Raw genomic sequence first — 15,873 nt, forward strand, 5'->3', positions numbered from 1 at the left:
ATTGTGATCCTCACATCCCCCGTTTGGACAGCCTGGTCTCTACTTGCACAGCTCAAGGAAATTCTTTCAGAACTCTGAATTCTTAGGAGCCCAAGAGGGCCCAGAGCAAGAGGGCAGGTGAGATTCATGGGAAGCGGGCTCGCTGCTGGGATTGATGTGGCCACTGTCGCATGAGGGGAGGCTGGTGGAGCCACCCACATGCATGGGCATGGGCTTTACTGCATCCCCAGACCTGGCCCCATGGCCCACAGGAAGCCACCCTGCCCTGGGACACAGTCAAGTTCTGAATCCCTAGTTGGGGCATCAGAAGCCTCCAGGCTCCACCTCAGCCACAAAGAAACCGAAGGCTGCTTGGGAAAACAAATCCAGCCTGCCCGCCATGCATAGCCCGTCGGGGTTTCCCCTGTTGGCATGGGCTGCCCCGCAGAGCGGACAACACCACCTAGCAGCTCTGAAGGGACTGGGCCCCCCACAGACACCTCTGTATTCACGGACACCTACTTTCATCTTGAACGGTTAAGAGACGAAAGTTTTCGAAAATGTTTATCTCGCAACGAAGTCTGCCTTTCAAGCCTACTGGCCAGGTAAAAACTCAGAGAGTCTCATTTTGGAATTCTAAAGCTGAAGATTGCTCCTGCATGCCCAAACTGTCCGAGGCAAGAGGATGCCTCCAGCGAAAGAGGGAGACTTCAGGACCAGGGGATGCAAATGAGATGGGTGTATTAACATATTCAAAACATATTATTCCAATGAAAAAGTGATGAAGGCTCTGTGAGGGGAAACAAGGGCCCAGAGGCACACTCAGTAGGGTCCCAGGGTGGGAAATGCCAAGCCAAGAAGAGTTGGGACAGTGCAGGGGGAGGTGAAGGCTGGACCCCACTCAGAACCTGGTTCTTGGATTCCCCCAGGGCTCAGCTGCCCAGAAGTGTGAAGGTGAGAGGACCCTCGGCCCCAGCTCTCACCAGGCGTGGGATAGTGTCACCTTGGCCAAGACACTTCCACTTGTTCAGCCTTAACGTCCCCATCTGTGAAACAGGGGAATGATGCCCATAGGGCAGCTGAGAGAACTGAATAAAATAATGCCCAGAGGAGGCCAGTCCAAGGGCTGGCACATGGGAGGAGCTGGTCATCTGTATTCAGTAGAGTGCTTACTACGGATCTTTAGTGTGTGATGTACGTTGGTTCACTTATTCCTTACAATGACCCTATGAAGTAGTCTATCCTCATTTTACAGATGAGAAAACAGAGGCCCAGGGAGCTCAAGTAACCTGCTCTGGGTTACACAGCTGGTTAGACAGAGCTGGGAAGTGAACACAGCACCCTGATTCCTAACAGCTCCACTTGACTTTGTTCTTATATGGCTGAGGCCAAGACCCTCCTCCTTGGGCCCCCTGCCCCACATGGCCTGAAGCGACCAGCCTGAGGAGGGAAGGAGTGTCCCAAGCCTCAGTCACCCAAAACCAAAGTCCCACAAGGAGGCTCTCGTCTAGCCCCAGGGTGGCCGGGATGTGCAGGCAGGCATTGCAATGCAGGCCCCCATCCCTGGGCCTCCTCATCTGAGGTGCAGCCTCTCCCTGCCTTGCAGGCCTCAGCCATGAAGCAGAGGCCTCCATTCCCTGCCTGCTTCCTCCTCGGCTGGCCCTGTGGCCTTGGCCTGGCCTCCCTGAGCCTCAGCTTCCTCATCTGTAAAGAAGGGGTGACAACCGGACTTGCCTGAGAAGTTGCTGTGTGTGCAGATTAACTGAGATGATGCCTGAGAGGCTGGTAAGGCTGGTTACCGGCACAGAGGCGGCCTGACTGCCCTGGGCAAGTGGGTCTGAGCTGTGCTCACCGGCCCTGCTGCCCACCTGAGCCAGAAGCAGACCCCTTCCTGACCACCAGCCACGTGCAGCCACCGCAGGGAATTGGGCCCAGCCCAGACCTCAGCCAGGCAGGTGTCCTGGTTCACCCTGCCCACGGTGTGACCCTTGCCCCCTGCAGCTGCAGAACTGAAGTAGATGCTATAGCTGGGGGCTAGCCCTCCCCATCCCTCTTGTGGTACCCAGAGGGGGGTGCCGCCCTCCTCCCATTAGCTGCTTAGAACCCCGGGGCCAGGGCCCAGCTGGGACTGTGTCGCAAAAGCCTCCTCTGTGAAGGAGGGGGGTTAAAAAGGGGAAGGGAGAAAAATGAACGGCAAGAACATTCCCACTTGGAGAGACAGGTAGTCACTGCAGAGCTGGGAGAAAGTGACATGGCCAGTCAGGTCACAGCTGGGGGACACAGGGGGCAGTGCCTCCTGGGGCCTGGTCTCCAGGACAGATCAGCCCCCTCCCCATAGGGCTGCTGGGGCAGGCAGGCCACACAGGCAGCAGCCCGGGGACCCTCTTTGACACCCAGCCCTCTCCATAAGCCGCCCGTATCCCCACCTTTGTGCCCCCAACTGGAGCCCACTAAAGGCCCTCTGACCCCACCCGGGAGAGAAGCTTCCATCAGAAAAATCAACCAGGTGTCACACCAACTCGAATCTATCAGGAGGGTGAATCTTAAATAACAGCCTAAAATGACAGAGGAATCTGTTAAGAAGAGCCAGGAAGAGAAGGGAGGGGCAGGCCGTTATCTTGCAGGATGGGCAGCTGTCACAAAAGGGGGAAATGCACCCTAGTGAGATCCACAGAGAAGTTGGTGGAGGGGCCAGACAGTGAGAGGCGACCAGCTAAGCCCAGAGATAGAGAGACACGAGCTGGTCACAAGCCTCACATGGAGTGGAGGGTGCTGACCTCACACACCCTCTCCCCTCGCCAGTTCTGCAGGGCGTCGGGTCCCCGGAAGACCCTCCCCCGCCACCCCGTGCCCTGGCCCTGGTGGGGGCAGTGGCAGCAGGCACCCCTGTCCTGGTGGCTCATCTCCATCTCTTCCATTCAGCCCTCTAAAGGGTGCCAACCCCCCAGGGAATAGTCCTACCACTGCATCTTCCCACTGTGCCCCCACTGGCCTCCCAGATGGCTCCCCCAACCCCAGGTAGGTTGGGACCCCTTCTTGGTAGAAAAAACAATGATATAAATGTGGGATGACGTCCTGCTGGGAGCTGGACACACCAACGTGACACCTCTTGCCTCTCACCTCACCCATCGTTAGCCCTGGAATTTCCAAAGGCGTGTCCCTTTACGAGAAGTTTCCACGTATAAGAATGAGGACAATGCTCTCAGGATAACATTATGCCCGACCAGGCCCCACCGAGCTGGCAGAATCTGGCCCTGCCTAGTTCAGGCCCTGCCCTGTCAACAACCCGGTCAGCAGGGAAGCACCTGGGAGGAAGGCGGGCCTCACTGCCCTCTCTGTGGTCCAGGAGGGGAGGGAGACCCAGAACAGGGTCTCCAGTGCTGGGCGGGGAATCCCCACCGGGCAGCAGGCCAGGTGGGCCCCTGCCTCGCCCACCTCCCAGTGCCCTCTATACAGCGGGCACCCGGTAGAGGGGAGCAGGGCCAAGCTCCCAGGTGTGATCGGTTGGCCAGGGTGGGCAGTCACCCGGGTCTAGCCGGGCAAGGGCTGCCGAAGAGCCACTCACATGGGTTTCCCCTCTGGGCCACAACTGGGTCACAAACCTCAGCTTTTGGGGGCGCGTATCAGATGTGGACTATGTTATTTCCATCTGTATTGCTCAGACTCTCATTAAGCTATTTATACTCCCACCTCCACCACCACCCCCCGCCCCCCGCCCCGAAAGGATTTAAGGATGCCTTAAAATCCAGCAGGAGAGAACACAAAAACCAGCCACTGGCCACTCGGCGGTCAGGGCAGGCAGAGAGAGTTAGAGACCGCTGCTCTGGGGCGCCCCTCCCCCAGGCCGGGCCGGGCCCTTTCAAAGTTCAGGTGGAGGTGGGGACAGCCCTTCGACCCACAAGACCGCGCCCTGGGAAGACACTGCGCAGGCCTCTGTGCTGGGCCGAGGTGGAAGGAACTGGGTACCAAGCATAGCCTGCGGTGCAAGCCAGCCCTGGACACCGGGACAGCTCTGGGGCGGGAGGGGCGGGTGACAAGGCTCCCTGGAGGAGGAGGCCTTAAATAGGCGGGTAGGACTCCCCAGGAGACCGGGGCAAAGGCAGGAGGCACAAGGGGGAAGCGTGGGGACCCCTGGAGAGAGAGGCCTCCATAGAGGGGAGGACGCGCTGGTTAAACCAGAGTGGCCCTGAGTCTCCCGGCTCGGGCCCCTGGCGACCCCACCCTCCCAGGTCCCACTGGGCCAGCCCCTGGGGTCACGGCAGGCCGCTCGCGGCCCCCCAGGCCGGTCCAATCGCAGCGACGCCGATTCCGCCGCGATCCAGAGTCCCCCTTAAAAGTTTGTCCCCAAAGAAACCCCTCTCTCTCTCTGCCCCGCCGTGGGAAGCGGGACCATCCCCGGAAGAGGCTCTGAGGACAGAAGGGGCTGCCCTCCTCCACCCCCTCGGAAACAACAATGGGCGACCGACCGAAAGAGAACGAGGGAATCAAGCGTGGAAAATCCCCCAATCCTGCAATGTCAATGCTGGGCGCGCGGCGGGCGGGCGGCTGCGGTGCTGCCTCCACGCGCCCTTCCGCGGGACTGCAGCCCGGGAGGGAGGGGTGCCACGGGTTGATCTCCTGGTTCTCGGACTCTGAGGACGCAGGGCAGGTAGGGAGGGAAAGCTTGCGTTTGGGCTCTTCTGGCTATTTTAGGCTCAAAGGAAATTGCATTTCATTCCTAAAGCCGAAATCTTCTCACTGCTTGCACTTTCCCGAAGCAGAAGTGCAACGACTTGTTTTTATTTGATGATCACATCCTACAACTAGCCGTGTTTTTTTCTCTTTCTTCGATATTTAAGCCAGAGATCATACATTAAAGATTTTATGAAGTGAATAGTCAGAGGACAAAGATAGTCATGGATCAGAAGAGCGGCGATTGCTTTTTCCTGAACTTTGAAAACACTCAAAGCTGGGCGCTGCATCCAGCAAACTATTCGCCCTCCTTCTATTCATTCATACAGGATCTTAGGACCGTGGGGAACCTTGGCTACCAGGCCGATCAGGTAGGGAGAGGAAGGAAACAGCGTGTGAGGAGGACCCACTGAGTGCCAGGCGCTTGGCGACGCTGTGACCTCACTTGAGATCCACACCGCCCTTTGATGTATGTGTTTCTCCAGGTTGTCAGGAGGACAGTGGAGGCTCAACAGGGAGTAGGTTGATGAGGCTGCCAGTCGGGGAAGGGGAGAGTCTGTATTCCATCCGGCTCCCAAAGGTCCACTGATTCACTGAAGCAACTTGAGTCCATCCGTGGCTCCTCTGACTTGACTTGGAGATAAACTCACCTATGGCCTTGGGATCTCACAGTGTGTGTGCAGCACTTAAATCAAAGGAGATAACTGAGTAAAATCCTATAGCCATCTAGAAAGATTTTCTTCCCCCTAAAGGAATTCTAGGAAGAAAGGACTTCTGAGCTGAACAGGAGGTTCCCTATGAGCCATTCTGGCAGGTACAAAGCTGGATTAAACAGCTTCTCTGGCAGAGCTGCTAATCCGAGGGTCAGGAAGCTCTGGCTCCCATTACGGCTCCTGGGAGGGGCAGCCACCCACTGCAGACCCTGTACTAGACCCTCTACCCTCTCTGGGCCTTAGTTTCCCCATTGGGACAGTCAGATTGTCACAAGATGGGGCCGCAGGCCAAGCACAGATGGTTTTGGTGGCCTTTCGGTAACACTCCAGGCTCCTCCTGGACATTCTGGACCACATTCCCATCCGGCAGCAGAGACCATCGCCAGGAGCTGAGGAATGGTTCCTCTGGACCCTCTCGCTGTGCCCTGCTCAGGCCTTGGCCCCTGGCCTGGGGGAACCGAGTGGAGTGCAGGGGTGAGTAAGGGCCAGATGGGCCAGGATCAGAATCCCAGCTCTGCTGACTTCACAAGAGTAAGAGGAGCTCTGCCAGGCCTGGGGGCCACCTGGGGTCTCCACGCTGGGCCCAGACACCCAGAGCTGAGGGGATGGGGTGCCCGCAGGGGAGGCTTTGTTCACCCTGCTCTCAGTTTTCTCTTCTGTAAGATGGGTATTATAGTCTCCTCTGCAGATTTGCTGATGGGCTCAGATATGAGACATGTCTGTGCTCCTGCCTCCAGGGCCATAAAGGAAGCCTCTCCAAGCCTCAGCCAAAAACGGGGTCAAGTGACTGCAGACAGGCAGGTGGCTCCAGGCTCCCCACTGTGTGCCAGCCTCCACTCCTGGCAAGAATGGGTCATTGCTGGAGAAGTCTGAGCAAGCTACCCGCAGGCCTGCTGGGCCAGGTCCAGTTTTCAGGCACCTAGAGGATGGGCGGGGGCTTTGGGGCCCTGGGTCACACTGGGGACTGGCCACCCTACCCCACCCCCGGTGGGCCTTAGGTCACCCTGTATAGTGTTCAGCGTGCTGCATCAGAGTGGAAATGCCTTCAGCCCTTTCTGAAAATTGCATGCTTCCCTCTTAGTTGGATTTTTGGGGTGTCAGTCGTTGGTTTTCCAGTTCTCCGGGTCTGCTACCAGAAGGGATTTCTGGCATGATTTTATATATTTTCAACAGTTTAGTTGAAGTAGAATTGACAATATAAACGCTCACAAACCCTCCCCCCGCCCCCATGCTTTCAGGACCCACGACAGAACAGAAACCAGGGGAGCTCCTGACATGGGGTGACGTGGGCATTTGAACCCAGGCCTGGCAGCCGCCTGAGTCCAAAAACTAGGACTCAACCCAGCAGTGCGGGACACTGAGATTCTCAGCAGGTCATTTCTCACCCTGGCCCACCCCATTCCACGGAGGTGCCACAGCTTCTGAGCCCAGTCAGGGCCAGGTGGCGTGGGTTTTGGGGCTAATGCGGGGAGTGTGGCTCAGGGCCCAAGCTGGCAGGCGGGGGGCAGGCTGGGCTAACGGGGAGGGAGGCCCGCAGGGCCCAGGGGCACCACTGAGGATAGGAGAGGCCCAGGGCCGCTAGACCCTCTGACCCATCTACCAAAGCCAAAAGTTAATGTTTTTGTGGACCATCAAAATTTTAAATATTGGTTAAACTTTTTATAACTTTTTCATTGGGATCATAATAAACTTGCAGGGAAAAGCGCCCATTGACTGAAATTCCTTTTAAATAACGAAGGACTGCATAAAGCCGGCCCTTGCGGGCACTTCAGCATCTCTCCACGAGGGGGGAGGGGGAGGAGGGGGGAAGGGAGGAGGGGAGGGGGAGAGGAGAGGGAGGAGGGGAGGGGAGGGGAGGGGAGGGGAGAGGAGGGAGCGGAGGGGAGGAGGAGAGGGGAGGGGGGAGAGGAGGGGGAGGAGGAGAGGGGAGGGGGGAGAGGAGGGGAACGAGGGGGAGGGGGAGGAAGGTCCCACCACTGCCGTGGGTCCCAGGCTCCCCACCCCCAACCCTCCCTCGTTCCTTCCCGACCCGCGCCCCGCCGCCCCCAGATCCCACCAAGTCCATCCAGCCCGGGCCCCCTCGCGTTCGGATCTTCAGAGTGCCCAGTGTGCAAAGCCAAGGCTTTCCCTCCCGTGAAGCGGTGAGGGGAACCCAAGCCCCAAGGCACCCACCGCCGCGAGCCCCTCCAGCACAGAAGGGCCGTCCGCGCCCCACTACACGTTTTTCCAGTCTCTCCCCACGCCTCTGAAGACAGAGATCAGTTCCTAGTCCTCGCTGCCCGCCTCGGAGCGGCCTCCCCAAGGCCGGAGACCTGCGTCCGGGGGCCAGGTACCGGCCTGCAGCCCCGGGGCTCTGGGGGCGGAGCCGCGGATCGACGCGGGCGGCGACGGCAAGAGGCGCGGCGGGGGCGGGCCGGGGGCGGGCCGGGGCGGGGCGGCGGCAGACTGCGGAGACGCGGCGGCGCGCGGGGCGGCGCAGAGCGTTCTCGGCGCGGCGCGGAGCTGAGCTGACCGGCGGGCGAGGGGCCGCAGGGGGAGCGGACCGGGCCGGAGCCGAGCCGGAGCTGAGCCGGGGTCGGGCCGCGAAGCGGGGCCCGGGCGGGGAGCAGCCATGGCGCCGCGCAAGGCCGGGGCCCGCGCCGCTGCGGGCGGCCTGGGTGCCGAGTAGCCGGGCCGGAGCGCGGGCGGCGGCGGCGGCGGCGGCGGCGGAGGCAGCTGCGCCCGTGCCCCGCGCTCTCCAGGCCCCGCGCCCCGTGCCCGGGCCTCCGGCGATGGTGACACATGCGGCGGCGGCGCGCCGGCGGCAGGACCATGGTTGAGCGCGCCAGCAAGTTCGTGCTGGTGGTGGCGGGCTCGGCGTGCTTTATGCTCATCCTCTACCAGTACGCGGGCCCGGGACTGAGCCTGGGCGCGCCCGGCGGCCGCGCGCCGCCCGACGACCTGGATCTCTTCCCCACGCCCGACCCGCACTACGAGAAGAAGTACTACTTCCCGGTGCGCGAGCTGGAGCGCGAGCTGCACTTCGACATGAAGGGCGACGACGTGATCGTCTTCCTGCACATCCAGAAAACGGGCGGCACCACCTTCGGCCGCCACCTCGTGCAGAACGTGCGCCTCGAGGTGCCCTGCGACTGCCGGCCCGGCCAGAAAAAGTGCACCTGCTACCGGCCCAACCGCCGCGAGACCTGGCTCTTCTCCCGCTTCTCCACGGGCTGGAGCTGCGGGCTGCACGCCGACTGGACCGAGCTCACCAACTGCGTGCCTGGCGTGCTGGACCGCCGCGACCCCGCCGCGCTGCGCACGCCCAGGTGAGCGCCCGCAGCCGGCCGCGCCGTCGGCCCGGGACGGCGGGGTGCCTGCTCGCGGCCGCTCCCCCGGGCCCGGCCCTCGCCGGGCGGACCTGCGCCCACCCTCGCTCCCTGCCCTCTTCTCCTGCCCTCTTGGGGACCCCACTCGCCGCGGCCCTTCTGGATCCCCTCCTGATCTCAGGGCGTCCGAGCCCTCAGTGGGTCCGCCGCGGTCCGCCGCTCGAATCCCGCTCTCACCTCCTTCTCTGTGCCTCTTTACTTTTCCGCATCACCCGGCGGGCTGCGCGGAGCCTGGGCTTCCCGGGGTCACCGCCCCCTGCCCGCGGCCCGTCACCTGTTGTGACCCAGCTCTGGGTCCAGGCTGGCCTGTGTCGTCGGGCGGGAAGACGGGTTCCTGTGCGAGTGTAACCCACCTGGAGTGCTCGCTTTCCTGCGCCGCTCTCACGCCCAGATCGGAAGTGAGAGAAGTGAGGTGCCTCTCCCCCTGCACCTGCGGGGCCCCCGGCCCACCAGCCTGCCTCGAGAGGGCTGGGGAGGAGCTGCCAGGGAAGGGGGCTGGCTCTGCCGTGCCCGAGTGTGCAGGTAGAACAAAGGCCCGAGTGTCCCCTGGGGCTGGGGGCAGGGAGAAGGCAGTGCTGCCTGCCCCTGCGAGTTGGGCCAGAACCAGGCGCAAGCTCGCTCTGAAAGAAGAGCAGACGGAGGCCTAGGGCAGGTTGGGGGGAGCTGAGCTGGCTGGGGGCACCTATGCAGCCAGGTGCCTTCCCTGGGGGCCCCCATTACTGTGGAGGTTGGGAGCACAGGGCTGACCTGTGTTGGGGGACAGCTCTCCAGGGAAGCGCATTGTAGCCAGAAACACTCTCTCTCCCCACGGTGCTGGGTTTCCAAGGGTTAAACTTGGGAATCTTTTTCTCCTGTTCACGTGGGTGCCCTGCGGGGCCTTCTCCCCGAGATGCCTGGGCTGGGAAGGTCCTGAAAGGAGGTCTTCTTGCCGGCCTTTTGTTTATCTTCATCGTTTGCCTTAAGAGTGCGGTCACGGGCAGGATGGGCGTCGGGGCGCTGTGTGACCCGTGTAGCTGAGTTCCTCACTCCTGGGTCGAAGGTGCAAGGTCTCGGTGTGTCTGGGTGATGAAGCTTTGGTATCTGGCCAGCTCGGAGCTCTCCCTGCTCAGCCTTTCAGTCGTTCTCCTGTTGTCTTTCCCAGATGGTTAGGAAATTGGGGCCATAGAGCTGCGGGGTGGGGGGGGAGTGTCTTCCCACTTTCCCTTGGCTGTCCCCCCACCAACAGTAGCTCCCAGCCTGAGAGGTGGTGTGCTGGGTGCCTTAAGGCTACATGGCCACCAGTCAGCCTGTCCAGGGGCCCTTGAAGCATTGCTTCCTGCCCAGCACTTGGTCTGATCTGCATAGATGCACTTTCCTGGCCTCGTACCATCCCCTCACCCCCTCGCTCCCCGGTGTCCTGTCACTCTGTGGTAGACTGAGCTGGGCCTGGGGGCTTGCAGCCACTTGCCCATCTATCCTTCTGCCCACCAGGGCTGCAAGCCCCCGGAACTGGGCACTAAGCAACCCACAGAAGCCGAGGTGGGCACCTCTCTGCCTGCAGGAGTCGGGGTGTGGAGGGCGGAACGGTCCTGTCTGCCAAAGGCAATTAAGAGAGCCGGGAGGGGAGAGGGTGCAGACCTCGCTCTAGGCGCGGCTGAGGGACCTGAGTCAGGCTTGCCAGCAGACGTGGCTTCGACCCTCGTTTGCCACCAGGACACTCGTCCTGCAGCCCCACCTCCTGAGACTGATTTTCTCTTCGGGTCACCAGGGTAAAGGGCCCCTGGCGTCCCTTCTCCAGAGTCTGTCCACCAGAGCAGGAGGCCCCGCTGCCCCTACAGACAGGCACGGAGGAAATGGGGAAGCAGCCAGGGCCGCCGGGTGCTGCACGAGGGTGGGTGCGTGTGGCAGGGGTGGAAGACTCCGTGCGTGGTCCGCGTGCGTGGTCAGCCGTGGCTCCCTCCCTCTGCGGTGGGGAAGTTGCTGAGCTCAGCAGCTGCCGGCCGTGGAGGAGGGGTTTCCAGGGTTCTCGGGAGGCCCGCCCTCTGCCGTCCGCTGGAGGAGTGGGCTGTGCCACCAGGCAGGTGACAGAGCCTTGCCGGCCTTGCATGGCGCTCTCCCCGCCTCTCCTTTCAGTTCTGGTCCAGGCGCTAGGTTGATGGCATTTTTAAGGAGCTTCCTGGAGGGGCCAGGGTAGTCTTGGCTTTGTGTGTTTACAAGCCTGTGTGCTCCCCTAGTCGGGCTGGGCCAGAGCGCTGGGCGTTCAGGAGGCAGCTCCCCCATCTGCCCAGGGACCCAGCACCCAGAGGGACGGTGGCAGTGCCCAGCCCCCATGGGATGCCTGCTGTCGGGTGGTGCCTGGTTTCAGGAGACTCGGGTGTCGCCCTTGCCCTCCTTCCCGCCCTCCCCAGGGCCCTGTGGTGTTGGAGTGGCCACCTGGCTGGTGAACTGAGGAGTGACATGGCACTTTGGAGTCTGGGCCTGGGCGAGAGCCCTTTCTTCCTTCTCTCCGGTCCCCAGGGCCAGCCACTTTGGGGGCTCGGGGTGGGGGGCGAATGTCTTCCCGCTGTGAGGTATGCTTCTAGAATCTCTCCACCGAGCTTCTCCCAGCTCGTGGTGCTGGCGTCCGCAGGGCTTTGGGGCCTGCGGTGCGGGGAAGTGAGGCTTTTAACGGCTCCTGTGCCCACCCCACCCCCACCCCCCGCCCAGCGACGTCAGCCGGGGTAGTTCTGAGATGGGCATGCATCGAGGTGACAAATGGAGATGGACAGGTTTCCAGCGTTTTGCTGGAATATGGTTTGGAACCTGCAGCATCTGTGAGTGCTTCTTGGCGTGGAAGAGAGGAGCAGGTGTGTGAGCAAAGCACTGGCAGGTCCCTGTTTCGTCCTGTATCCAGCAAGGGAGCTGCCATACCTGCTGGCATCTGCCAGGAATGCTTGTAAGACCCCCGGGGAGGCCTGGCCTCAGGCAGGCGGCCGACCGTTGCCAAGGGCCACTTTGGTTAGAGTGTGCTGGTGCCCCACGCTGCCATTCACCTCGTAGGGTCGGGATGGTGCTCCTAAGGTCCAAAACGTTCCTCCTTCCTCTTCCCGTCGGCCTGAAAGAGACGGAAGAGGAGACACGGTTAGGGTCTTGCCTCAGTTGCCCTGGAAATGTCCCTAAAATCGTGTAGGCTTCATCTGAAGCCGCAGAGGGCATTTGGGACCCGAGTATGGCTTCCGGGCCACCTTCGTGGGGTCCTCTCTGCAGGTGGGCCCCCAGCATCCTTGATCTCAGCCGGCAGAGGCTGTGCTTCCTCGGAGGAGGAAGGAGTCTTAGTGTCCATCCTGCGGCCGCACTCTGGTCGCACACCCTCCCTCCACCATCCCGAGTCCCGTCTGGTTTCAGAAATCTGTGCCGCCCTCAGCGCAGCACGCCCTCCTCCCTCCCACTGCGCAGCCAGCTGCTCCTGTCACTTCAGCCTCAGCTTTGCTGCCCCTTCCTTCAGGAAGCCTTCCCAGATAGCGCCCTGTTGCCTTAGGTGCCCTTGGCCACTCTCCATCTGCCATCCTGGCATGTCCACGGCATGTTGGCGCTGGCCGGAGCCCGAACGGGTGCTGCCTACATGGGGCACCAACAAGAACGTTCACCTCTTGGTCCTGCAGCTTCTCCGGGCGCTGCAGTCAGCGCGCCCTTCCCCCATGTGTTCTGTGGTGAGTCAGGTTCAGGAAGACAGTCTTGAGTGCAGTGCTGGTCCCAGAGAACCTCAGGGGCTTCTCAGTGGGCCCAGCCAGGTTAGCTTGGAGCATTCCTATGGCACCGGACAACTTGGCTTCACAATCACATCCTTGTGTGCAACTAAGGGACAAAACCTGCATTTGCCTGCAGTGGGGCACTTGTTACCCAGAGCACATGTCAGGGACCAGTGAACAGAGCCCGGCCACCTGAAGGGATCGCCCGGAGAGGTCTTGGGTTGAGACGGAAGGAATCTAAGGTCAAGAAATTCAGAGTTAGATTTTCTTTAAACATGAACAGACAACCAAAAAACCTCTTCTTTTAAAGCAATTACGTGAGAAGACAAACTTTCAAATGACTTACTGGCGATCGTTTTAAATGATGCCCTGGCTTGTGAAATCATCAGGCTCTACAACTCATGTTCTCCTCAAAGCACCACAGAACTTGCAAGACCAGGGCTTCCTGTCCTCCTAGGCGCTTCCCTTATAAAACCCGGGGCAGTGCAGAGTGGGCTGGACACGGTTCAGGGGTTTGTGTGCCCCCCGGGTCAGAGAGCCTTCCTGGTGGGTGCAGCTCCCAGCCCTGGGGCCCGGGGGCTGGTAAAGCCCCTGGTCTTCGTGGAATCAGTCAGGGTCTCTTTCTCAGTGGCAGGACTGAGAGGTTTGGCTGCTGCCCTGGGAGAGTGGCAGGCCATCAGCGGGGGCCTGACTTTGTCATCCTTAAGGGACCCTGCGTCTTTTCGTTTCATATTCTTTTCATTTTTGTTATGAAGTAATGACTGTAGTAGATAATGGGCAGTGAAGTATAAAAAAGGAAAGTTACTGTATTCTCTATGCATCCCTTTTCTTTTTATTATAATTGGAAATATAACGTAAATTGTCTACAGATGTTATTCTGTGTCATTAAAGACAATAATTTAGCGGCTACAGGTGACTCACCTCTGGGTGCACCATAGTTGGTTCTCCTCTGGTGTTGAATATGCAGATTTCCCGTTTCTGGTTCCTGTAAGTAGCGGCGCGGTGGACATCCTTGTACATAAAGTGTTTTTGCATACCCCTGACTTCCTTTGGAAATTCCTAGGTGTGGAATTTCTGAGTGGAATGGTCTGAATGTTTAAATGCTCTCAATGTAAATATTAAATTACTTTACACCTTATTTTGTAGCCAAGCATGGTATTTGAGTACTCACTTCGTTGGTATTCAATACTGTTCTGGGTTTAAAGAGTTTACTTTCTTCAGTGAGCAAACTGTCTGTATCTGGATTTTATTGAAAAGTCCCGCCTGAAAAGTGCACCCTTGAGGGTGGCCCGTCACTTTGGGGGGGGTGGACAGGGCTGTACCCAGCCACCCTGAATGCCGGCCCGTCTGGTCACAGATGTGTGCATTTCACCCCTGCCCAGAGCGGAGGTGCAGTTCTCTGCCATCTGGGGCCAGAGGGGAGGGGTGAGCGGCCACGGGGGCCTGAGTTGGGGGAGCCAGGGTCACAAATGGAAGGGTGCAGACGGGAGGTTGGCTCTTGTCCCCTGAGTGCTCCGCGGGTACTTGGAATGGGCTATCTCATTTCCCCCTCCCCACTTCCACAAAGCATGTGTGACAGTTGTGCCCATTTTCCCCACAAGGAAGTCAAGGCCCAGAAAAGTTAGGAAGCTGACATCCCGACGTCTGTCTGTCCTGTGGCCCGTGTGCCCTCCCCCTTGGTGCCCCCAGCTGGGAAGACCAACCTCGGTGAGAACCGCCACCAGCCGTCGCGTCTGTCCCGCCCGGGGCAGAAGGGCTCCCGAGACCCTGGGCGGACACGGGCGGTTTCACGTGCAGATCTGGGTAGTCGGTGGATTGGAGAACATCTGGCAGTCTTCGCCCCTGCGGTAGCAAGACGGGACTCGGGCCACACACTCCTGGCTCTGGCAGGGCAGCGCAGGAGGGGCTGCGGGGGGCGTCGGCGGCGCTGCTGACAGCCGAGAGCAGGTCAGGCTCGGGGGCTGCAGGCACAGCGGGGCCCGCGCCTCCTGCCGCCCCTCCTGGGTGACCGGGTCCTTCTCAGGTGGTCCTGGTCCTGCAGCTGCCAGCCCCACCCCCAGCCCTGCCGGAAGGGCTGTGGAATTCAGGCCAGGACGTGATTCAGCTGGTCTGGGGGGAGGACGGGAAGGGGAGGGGGCACGTCTGACAGGGGGTCTCCCTGGTGGGCACTTAGAGCCGTGTGGATGCGTCTCTTGGCCGACCCGCTCTCATCTTCCCGGGCCCGTCCTTTGGCCTCGCTGGCCAGCACTCGCAGGTGGGCAGGCACGTGTGCAGGGTCTCCATCTCTCAACCCTCTTACTCCTGCCTTTTCCAGAACTCAGCGGGCTCTTTCTCTTCCTGTTACATTTTTGCTGTCAGTTTGGTTTGGGGGTTTGGGGTGGGGAGGGGAGGATGTTATGCAGAAAAAAGGTCCTAAGCACAAAAACAGGCAGGCACGCGAGTGGTGACAGCAGGAGGTGTGACCTGTGGCGTCGGAGGGATTTGGAGGAGGCACCTCCGCGTGGGGTTTTGCAGGATCCGTAGGAGTAGAGACGGGAAGCAGCGCTCTGGAAACACGGTGACTCGCGTCATCTGAGACCCGCAGCCAGTCACAGGGACAGATGGTAACAAGAGGGCAGTGGGGACAGGGAGGCGGTGTGCGTGGACAGGGCCCTCCCAGAGGCCAGGGTGTCCAGTCTGTCCCCGAAGGCAGGCTTGTCACTTTCTGGCTGTGGGACTTGTGGCCTCATCTCTCTGTTCCTCCCGGGGTAGAATGTCCCCTTCCTGGTGTGGTGTTGTCCCAAGTCCCCAGCTTCCAGGCCCTGTTATTTTGGAAAAGCACTGCGTGGCCACATCCACACACCAGAGAGCTAACAAGCTGCTCCCAGGCTGCCTGACCCGGGTGGGCACTGTTGGAGGGCATCAGGGTCAGTGGGGGGCTGGGCCCAGGGAGGAGGCGTCCAGCCGCTGGAGACCACACACATCCTACCCCAGCCTTGGTTTAGACCTGGGGTCTCTCTTCCTTGATGGGGGAGCAGAAACCAGCCAGGGCAGCCCTGCTATCCCACTGCCAGCAAGGCCCCCGGCCAGGCTCCCAGCCGGCTCTGTGGGTGCTGGCAGCTTTGCTGAGGCCACGCAGCCCCGCGGCTGGCCGGCGGCCTTTCCCTGCAGCGCTGCCTGCGTCCGTGTCTCTGGAGGCTCCTCCAGGACAGCTGGACTGTTTGGAGGCCCCGCCCCGCCCTAGCTGTCGGTCTGTTCACTCGCTCAGCCAGGCACCCAGGGTCTGGGGCCTCGGCTTACCAGGGGCTGCCTGCAGGGACTGACACACCCCGAGTTCTGCAGGGCCTCCGCAGGAGCTCCTGGGCCCTCTCTGGGTGCCCGGGGCTCAGGCTCCGGGGCAGGGTGGAGGTGCGTGGGGACTTGGCTCTTGGGTTCCTTCCGAGAAGCCCAGGCAGC

At 60.8% G+C, this 15,873-nt stretch overlaps 1 protein-coding gene across 1 annotated transcript in view; it reads left to right on the plus strand.

Annotated features, from left to right (window-relative positions):
- Nucleotides 1–8,049: 8,049 nt before the first annotated feature.
- HS6ST1 (heparan sulfate 6-O-sulfotransferase 1) overlaps nt 8,050–15,873 on the plus strand; it is a 43,351-nt gene continuing 35,527 nt past the window's right edge. Inside the window, exon 1 of the mRNA XM_060106298.1 lies at nt 8,050–8,671. Within this exon, the coding sequence (XP_059962281.1) occupies nt 8,145–8,671 (527 nt within the window). The 5' untranslated portion in view covers nt 8,050–8,144. The remainder of the gene's footprint in view (nt 8,672–15,873) is intronic.

The sequence above is a fragment of the Mesoplodon densirostris genome, chromosome 8 (genome assembly GCF_025265405.1).
Source record: "Mesoplodon densirostris isolate mMesDen1 chromosome 8, mMesDen1 primary haplotype, whole genome shotgun sequence".
Classification (NCBI taxonomy): domain Eukaryota; kingdom Metazoa; phylum Chordata; class Mammalia; order Artiodactyla; family Ziphiidae; genus Mesoplodon; species Mesoplodon densirostris.